This window comes from Hordeum vulgare, chromosome 2H (genome assembly GCF_904849725.1).
Source record: "Hordeum vulgare subsp. vulgare chromosome 2H, MorexV3_pseudomolecules_assembly, whole genome shotgun sequence".
In the NCBI taxonomy this organism is placed as follows: domain Eukaryota; kingdom Viridiplantae; phylum Streptophyta; class Magnoliopsida; order Poales; family Poaceae; genus Hordeum; species Hordeum vulgare.
The window spans coordinates 160,416,203-160,424,438 of NC_058519.1; the positions used below are offsets into that span (position 1 = coordinate 160,416,203).

General features: G+C 45.3%; 1 protein-coding gene across 4 annotated transcripts; it reads left to right on the forward strand.

Annotated features, from left to right (window-relative positions):
* The first annotated feature begins 3,896 nt into the window (after positions 1 to 3,896).
* On the forward strand, positions 3,897 to 6,581 carry LOC123429841. Of its 4 annotated transcripts, XR_006622765.1 has the most exons (6): positions 3,904 to 4,089; positions 4,171 to 4,297; positions 4,376 to 4,571; positions 4,675 to 4,843; positions 5,525 to 5,681; positions 6,362 to 6,581. XR_006622765.1 is itself a non-coding variant. In XM_045113819.1 (5 exons), the coding sequence occupies exons 1-3, from the start codon at positions 4,073 to 4,075 to the stop codon at positions 4,810 to 4,812; spliced, it is 282 nt and encodes a 93-aa protein (XP_044969754.1). In that variant the 5' UTR covers positions 3,897 to 4,072; the 3' UTR covers positions 4,813 to 4,843; positions 5,525 to 5,681; positions 6,362 to 6,581. The 4 variants fall into 4 exon arrangements, 3 of the variants coding, with proteins under 3 accessions (XP_044969754.1, XP_044969752.1, XP_044969753.1); XM_045113819.1 differs by lacking the exon at positions 4,376 to 4,571 and having other exon boundaries at positions 3,897 to 4,089; XM_045113817.1 differs by lacking the exon at positions 4,376 to 4,571 and having other exon boundaries at positions 3,898 to 4,089; positions 4,675 to 4,775.
* Positions 6,582 to 8,236: the final 1,655 nt, after the last annotated feature.

An 8,236-nucleotide genomic window follows, 5' to 3' on the forward strand; every position in this document is an offset into this window, starting at 1 on the left:
AACGTAGATGAGTCGTAGCAAGCTACAAGGACTCCATTACGTCGCGTGGCATTTCCCCAAAGAGGACAGACACAACAGCTAAGAAGGACACATGCCGGTCAACCAATGTGTCCGGAGCAGTAGCGGACTACCAAGGCTCGTTGGATCACAAAGGGGCATTTCCTTGTAAGGAGTGCTACTAAAGTCCATGACTAGGTATTCGAATCCCATACATATCAAGTAAGACACACGTACGCATGGCATACCGATATGTATAGATACATCGATGGCATCACAACATAACCATAAACATACAACCTTTATTTAAGAGGCTCGGAAGAGCCACACACATAATATTACACATTAAGGTCTCTCGACCCACAATAGCAGTCATACAAATACAAGCCAGCGGAAGAGTTATAAACTGCCTGGGTACAGACAGGGCAACTAGAAGGCACATGGCCTGACTATACTAAAGAGCCGACGTAGGGCCAGATCGTAGCTGGGACACCAGCTACTCGTCGTCGTCGATGTCTACGAAGAACCCTCCATTAGGGTCATTAGCAATCTCTGCAACATTTATTAAGCAAACATGAGTACGAAGGTACTCAGCAAGACTTTAGGAGAACTAACTACTCGTGCAAGGTATCAAAAGGTATTGTGGGGTTTCATGCGGGAAGCCGGCATTTGACTCGTGGCTAGACAACTTGCATTTTGAAATTAGTTTTGACAACTTGATTTCTCGCACACGAGTCCACTAACACCACAACAATACACTATCGTGGAATAATTCCGTCTCCATACGGAAATGCCGTCCACGACACTCACGCTTATCTTGACAATTTTATGAGTAGCCATTGAAGTTATCTATGAACAACATATGTCTCCAAGTAGTCCATATCCGCGGACGCGACTATTCGAATAGATCATAACCCTGCAGGGGTGTACTTCGTCACACACGCTTTCGCCACTTATCGCCATGTGCACGTCATGCACCTCGGCAACCTTCAAGCGGAAGCCCAGCGAGGGAGTCGGCCACGACCGTTAACCACACTAGTACCTAGTCCAGGTTTATCGCCTATCTGAGAGTAACCCGTACGGAAGTCCGGCCGAGGTTTCCGCCACGGCCTCAAACGATGTGCGCAGGGTTCCCAAGCCCACCATCCGGGTGCCACTTGGTACACCGTGCCACTGCCTACCGCATCACGGCCCACCTCTCAGGTCAGCACCATGCACGGCCTCCAGCATTACTATAAACACCAGAAACTACTTGCAACTCGTGGACCGAGTACTACGCGATTAATAGGCCGAGCGGGGTCATATTTCAGGGCCCAGCATGTGGTAGTATCTAGTCTTGGATTACATACACGGAACTCAGTTCCTAAGGACGGTTCCAATGAAACAACCCGCCATGTACTCCTACACAGCCTTTCACCGGTACCTTTACCAAATCAAGTTCAACACACAACCTTTGCTCACCGAACATATTCCACAATTCTGTTCATCTCCCAGATGACAGACCATACACAACTCTAAGCATAGCATGCATAGCAGGATAAGGCACATCATAGCTCAAGCAACTACCAGGTTTGCTAGGTTGCAAGGTTTGGCTATTTACTGTGACAAGGTTAAGTCATGCAAAGGAAGTGGGTCCAACTATCGTGGCAAAAGCAGTTGAAGCATTTGATCCTAATGCAATAAATAGGTGCAGGAGCAAGAACATGGGATTTATCGGGATGATCAAAAGGGTTGCTTGCCTTGTTGCTCAGTGGAGGAACGATATCCGTCAGACGGATAGTCGGTGGAATCCGGGGGTGTGGAGCCTACCGAAATGAATGGCAACATTCAATAACAATCATATGCACTCAAAATGATGCATGAGCATGGCATGAGAATGCAAGGTGATAAGTTATTATTTCCAACATGTATTAGGTTTAGAGTTGATTTGAATCACATTCAAATAGCATTTCCAACGGGGTATTCTCGGATACCGTTTTAATTGATTCAACCTGATGCTCAGATCTACTTGATGTTAGCATGCATGAAATGTCATGTTATGGTACTGATTTGTAAGTAGGACAGTGTGTGATCATTGTAATCATAATGAAATTTGAATAATTTTCCAAAATCCATTTAAAAAGTAATTATAAGAATTGAATTATTCCTTATTCCACAATTTAGGGTTCTGTAACTTTTTCAAACATAGTTCAAAATAGCATAATCAGAATCTTTGAATTTTTCTGATACTTTTTCATATATAAATTATTTTCATTGGAGTTACAGATTAATTTCTATGATTTTTACAATTTTTAGCAATTTCCTGAATTAGTTTTATACTGGAAATTCTATTTATTGCCTCAGGCTGACGTCAGCAGGTCAGCCGACCTGTTCAGGTCAAACCTGACAGGGGGGCCCCACTAGTCAGCCTCTCTAGGACTAATCCCGCGCTGACCAGCCCTAACTGAGGTTTGACTTGGCCTTGGGCCCACTTGTCAGCGAGTGATTAGGCCCCTAAGCTACTGGGTTAGCTTGCCACGTCGAGCCCCACCGACGGGTGGTCGCCGGCGACCAGGCCCGCGGCGGAGGGCTCGCCGGAGGCGACCTAGACGGCGCTGCACAGCACCAAAACGCACACGGGTTGCAGCTATAGCATGCTCGTGAAGTGGCCGATCTGGCAGGACCATCTGGGAAGGCTAGGGTCGCCGGAAGAGGCGTCGGCGACGAGCCGGAGCGGCGGCCGAAGCTCGGCCTTCTATACGGGGCGGTTCTAGGGCACGGGGAGGGCAGCTGGAGGGCTCGACACGCTCCTGGAGGCTCCAGGAGCTCGAATCCTACCTCGGGCGCGTGGATCGGTCATCACAGCGACGGCAGCGACATGGCCGGCGGCGAGAAGCTCTCGGCCTTGGTGGGGAACTAGGCTACGATGCACGGGAGAGCGTGGGCGAGAAGGGAAACGACGACGAGCTCACGGCGGTTCCGATGGCGCTGAAGAGGGGCTCGGGGATGCGCCAGAGGAAGCGAATCGACGGGAGAGGTCCGGCGGCCGGAGGTGGAAGACGACGGCGTTGCGGGCGTTGCAGGGCTCGAGGAAGCTTCGGCTTCTCCAGAGATGACCAGGGCGACGAGGCGGAGCTAATGGCGTGCTCTGGGAGGGAATCCTATGGCCAGGGGCACGGGCAGCTCGAGCTCGAGCTCGGCTCTAATGGCGGCAGCAAGGAGGAGGAGATCCGGGAGGAGGAGGAGAACCGAGGCGGGGAATGGATAGGGAAGGCTCTGGCGAGCTTATCCCCGTCGTCGCCAGCGCGAGGCGGCGGCCAGGCAGGCACGCAGGTGCGTGGCCGCGCCGGAGGGGGCGGCGGCCACCTCCTGCTGCCTACTGGCGCGAGGGAGGGGACGAGCGAGGGAGATGGGCCGGGCCAGGCTAGGCGTCAGGTAAGGTTTTTCCATTTTTTTTCTGTTTTTGTTTTTCTGTTTTGCTAATTATTGTTTTGCTAATTAATTCAGCTCCAAAACAAAAGTAAAAACTGTTTTAGACCTCCTGAAATAATTGTTATAACATTTCCAACCATTTCCAAAATTTTCAATATTTTTGGAAATTTATAGATTCCGATTTCAAATTTAAAACTTGAAACCAGTAGCCTTTTGCATTTATTTAAAATGCTTAAAGTGTCAAGAAAATAGTTTTCTCCAATGCTCATTTACTTTCATGATTTATCAGAAAGTTTGAACATTTCTTGAGGCCATTTTGGATTCATTGATTTTGAACTAGTTTGAGATTTCCTTTAATTGAAATGGTGGCTAGGGTTTTGAGTTTTTTTTTTCCTTGCCACTTTGTTGGTTTTGTTGAAACTTCTTAGATGCAAATGCAAAGAAGACATGAGCACAATGCTATCTTGCTTAAGGGTTAGGGATGTGACAAACCCCCCTCCCCTACCCTCCCCTCCCGCGAGAAGAGGACCTCCACCCCGACCCAGCAGGTGAGCCGTCGGCCAGGTCGCGCCCAAATCCGTATTTCCTATGGTTGTCGTCGTCGAGCTGCGCCCAGATCCGTCTTTCCTCTGGCCGTCGTCGTCGAGCTGCGGTCAGATCGGCAATGGCGCGACCGAGCAGGTGACGAGGGAGACTAGGAGTGCCCTTCCACTGTTCCCTCCGTCCTGCGTTTTGATGTCTGATGTACGTGTGTGCGTGCAGTCTAATGTACAGGAGAAAGCAGAGGGGCTTCTTGGAGCTGGACCTTGTGCTCGGGACCTGGGTGGAGCAGCACGTTCGCTCCATGGACGAGGCCAACATCCGCTCCCTGCTCCAGATCCTCGACCTCGTGAGCCACCCCGCCCTGCCCGACCCCTCCTCCTTTCACCGATCTACAGCTCATATAGTCGTATCTATTCACACACAGTGGGCCGATTTGGTTAGTCGATTTCGGTTTGGGTCATGGGATCCATGCACCATCATGGGATTGGAGTGGTTGTGCTCGCTCCCTAGGTAGGTGGGCCGAGCGTGCTGCCATGGTCATGGGGAGCCGAGCAAGCTAGCAGTACCACTCACGCGTCCCACGGAGGAGGAGCGCGCTCGGTCTTGTGTAAAAAACACAGGTTGACGCTTACAGTGAAACAATCAAACTGAATTCAATTCGATTCAGTGCCACCACCTGACCGATGTGTGTCTGACTGCTCCGTTGTGTGTGTGTGTGTGCAGGTGGAGAGGGGCATAAACCTGGTCTACGGGAGTGGCTCCATCAGTCTCATTGGCCTCGTCTCCACGCCGTCCATGCCAGCGGCCGACATGTCATCGGATGAGCAAGCACTTCTCCACACACGTGTTTTTGAACCTTGATTGTTGGGTGTGCAAGCTTGCAGCTGCTAGGGTATTTATTGTTTAGCTTCAGCATGATGAATGATGATGCATGACCATATATTTGTGAATCTAATGTCTAATTTTTTTGTGGAATCCGATGGTAGTTGTGGCTTAATTTCCCTTTTCAAGTAACTTGACTATATTAAGTTATTCCTTTTTATGAAAACAACTAGAAATAGTACTATTAACCACATTTGAATATGCAGTGATCTTGTAGGTGCAGTAACATGTACTCTTCTTAATTAGGCTTACATTCTCATTTATTATATGGATTAGCACAACAATTAAATTTTAATTGTTGTACTAACCGTCTTTATTCTCATTTTCAACATTACAAGATGATATGTACTACTCCCTCTGTCCCAAATTTTTTGTCTTGGATTTGTTTAGATATGGATGTATCTAGATGCATCCATATTTAGAAAAATCTAAGACGAAAATTTTGGGACGAAGGGAAAACTTAGTCTAGCCTTAATTGATTGGGTAGTTAATATCCAACTAGTTTTTTGAGCAAGACTGCATGCGCTCCTCTACGCTTTTGGGATTTTGGACCATGCCTTGCATGCATGCATGCTGTGCTTTTCTTTTTCTGCAGGAAATCTGGTTGCACAAATCTCCGCTACCGACACATTTTTTGGACTTTTTGTATGATTCAACTAACTGGCGGCTGTGTTATTGTTTTGCGTTGCAGGGTCCCTCAAATGCCGCTGATAGTCACGAGGATATGGCTCAAGTTGATGTGGACCTGAACCTTGTGGAGAGCCAAGGGGATCATTTTCCCCTTCATTTTGCTTTCTCCATCTTTGGATTACCCATGTGTGATCTTGTATCACCGTAGTGATCATTTGGTATACACCCTGCCATGTACTAATAAAATAATATGCTGCTTTACAAGATAATAGAATCCACTTGATTACATGCCTTGTATGTTGAATTAATATTAAAATAATATGCCGCTTTATAAGATAATGAGCATAGGTCGTTTTAGGTTGCTTTATAAGATAATAAAATAATATGCTACTTTATAAGATAATGAGCGTATGTGGTTATAGGTTGCTGTGATGATGAATATAAATATTAAGAAGTGCTCATGCATGCATCTGGACCTCTTATTGTAGTAGCTCATATGCTTGATGCGTGTATTTCCGTCTCTTTATTGTTTTGCTAGAACCATAAATCCTGATGCATGATGATAATGGTATGGTTTGTTAGATCTGTTCTGCTCGTGATTAAAATTTGACATGCCTGGATTCTGAATGAACTCGTTCTTACAATTCTTGTCATTTCCATGATCAATTTAATTAGAGTTGCACATGTCAGTATACTATACACAAAGAAAAATCCTAGATAGTGTGAGAACATTTTAGTCACTCCATAAACACATACTGGTTAGTGTTAGTCATACTATTTATGTACATTTCATTTGCTATCAATTCTTGCTTCTAAGTTATTGGATCCCTCATTGACCACTATTTGATGTTGTGTACACATTCTTATTCTTATATGTTCATTCTTATTTTTTGCACAGGTGAAGTGCGAATCCAAGTCCGAAGCTGTGAAGCATATCAGCAAAGAGTAGTATATTATGTGTTGTAATTGTAGGTTAATTTGGGTTGTAGTATATTGTAATAGACTAATATATTTTTGTTTTGGACGAATATCATTTTCTCTTTGGATTGTTTGAAATAATGATTGTGTATGTAATTTGTATACCCGTGAAAGGAAAACCTGAAAAGGGGTTCAAGTTATATTGGTTTGATAAATTTCAAAATTTTGATGCATGGGACCAATTTTGATTCCCATTTGACTAGTGGCCCCTACTTTAAAATGGAAAAGAAACAAAAGAAAATTGACAAGTGGGTTGGAAAAAGGCTCAGGCCAAAAAATACGAACTGTAAAAGGCCACGGCCCAAAAAATAGAAGGCTGTTGGGCTTGGCCCATGTAGCTGATCAAAATTGTAAGGAAAATAAACAAGAAATAGGCTGAATTAATGGGCTTGGCCCATATAAGCACCGAATTGGACCGGGCTGATTCTATGCCATGTCAGCCTGCCATGTTAGATCCGACATGGTGTGGGCAGATTGCTAGTGACCAAAATAATGTCAATGCTTTTGTTTGTCATAAAATCCTAAGATGATTTCAGCAGAAAGGTCGTTATAGTTCATTAGAGACCATCAGCTTTTGACTGTTCGTTTTTGGTCGAAAAAAGGTCGCAAATGGAAATCAACGACCATTTGGTGACCAATATTGATGGTCGTTAGTTGACATACTTCTTGTAGTGTCTCAAGGTTGAGGTTTTCCACCAGGAATCCGAGGAGATCACATGTTTTCCATGGTTGAGGTTTCTGACATAGCTTGTGGTAGTTTGTGATGGACTAGTTGGAGCACCCCTGCAGGGATACATGTTTCGGAAAGTCGTGCCCACGGTTATGTGGCAACTTGGAAACATTGTTTAACACCCGGTCATAGCAAACTTGAAGTAAACTTATTTAAAACATGTGAACTGTGTGCGTAACCATGACTGTCTCTTCTCGTGAGTTGTGCATCCAGAAGAGGACATAGTGGGGGTTATGTTTGACATAAGTAGGTGTTCAGGATCACTAGAATATCATTATTAGTTCACGTCCATTATGCATAGATCACCCCCTCTTATTCTGGTATTCGTAAGTTAGCAAATCAAATAAACGCTTAGTCGCTTGTTGCAACCTCACTACTTAACCATACCTCACCCAGTAAGCTTTGCTAGTCTTGATACATTTGCAAATGAGATTGCCGAGTCCATGCGGCTCACAAATTACTACAACAACAGTTCCAGGTACGGGTAAAGTGATAATATGACGTTAGCGCGATGATTGTTCTATCTGGAGTTTCTTCAGGATGGGTTCCAGGCCGGCGGCCTAGGATAGCAAGGATGGATGTCTTTCTTATTTAATTTCTTTCATCCGTAGTCGGACCCTGCATTTCTACATGGTGATTGAATATATTGTTGTATTGTGTTGTTCACGCTATAGCTTATGGAGAGTGTAAGACAATTCCATATACTCATCCCTTCTGTCAATGTACTTGTAATGATATCCGTTCTTGCAAAACGACGAGATTCGCTTCTATCCATGTCGAGGCCCTCGTGCCAAAATAAGGATAGGATCACATCTTGGGTGTTGCAAGTTGGTATTAGAGTATTACCGACCTAGGAGCCTGTCGGTGTCAAAATCGGTGGATCTCGGGTAGGGGGTCCTAACTGTGGATCTTGGATTGATGTGTAACAAGGGAAGAGGGAGACGTTATTTACGCACGTTCATGCCCTTGTGATGGTGGTAAAACCCTACGTCATGCTCTTGTTTATATTGATGATGGAGTATTGAGTACAGAGTTGATCTACTTTGAGATCATATGTTGTGGTCT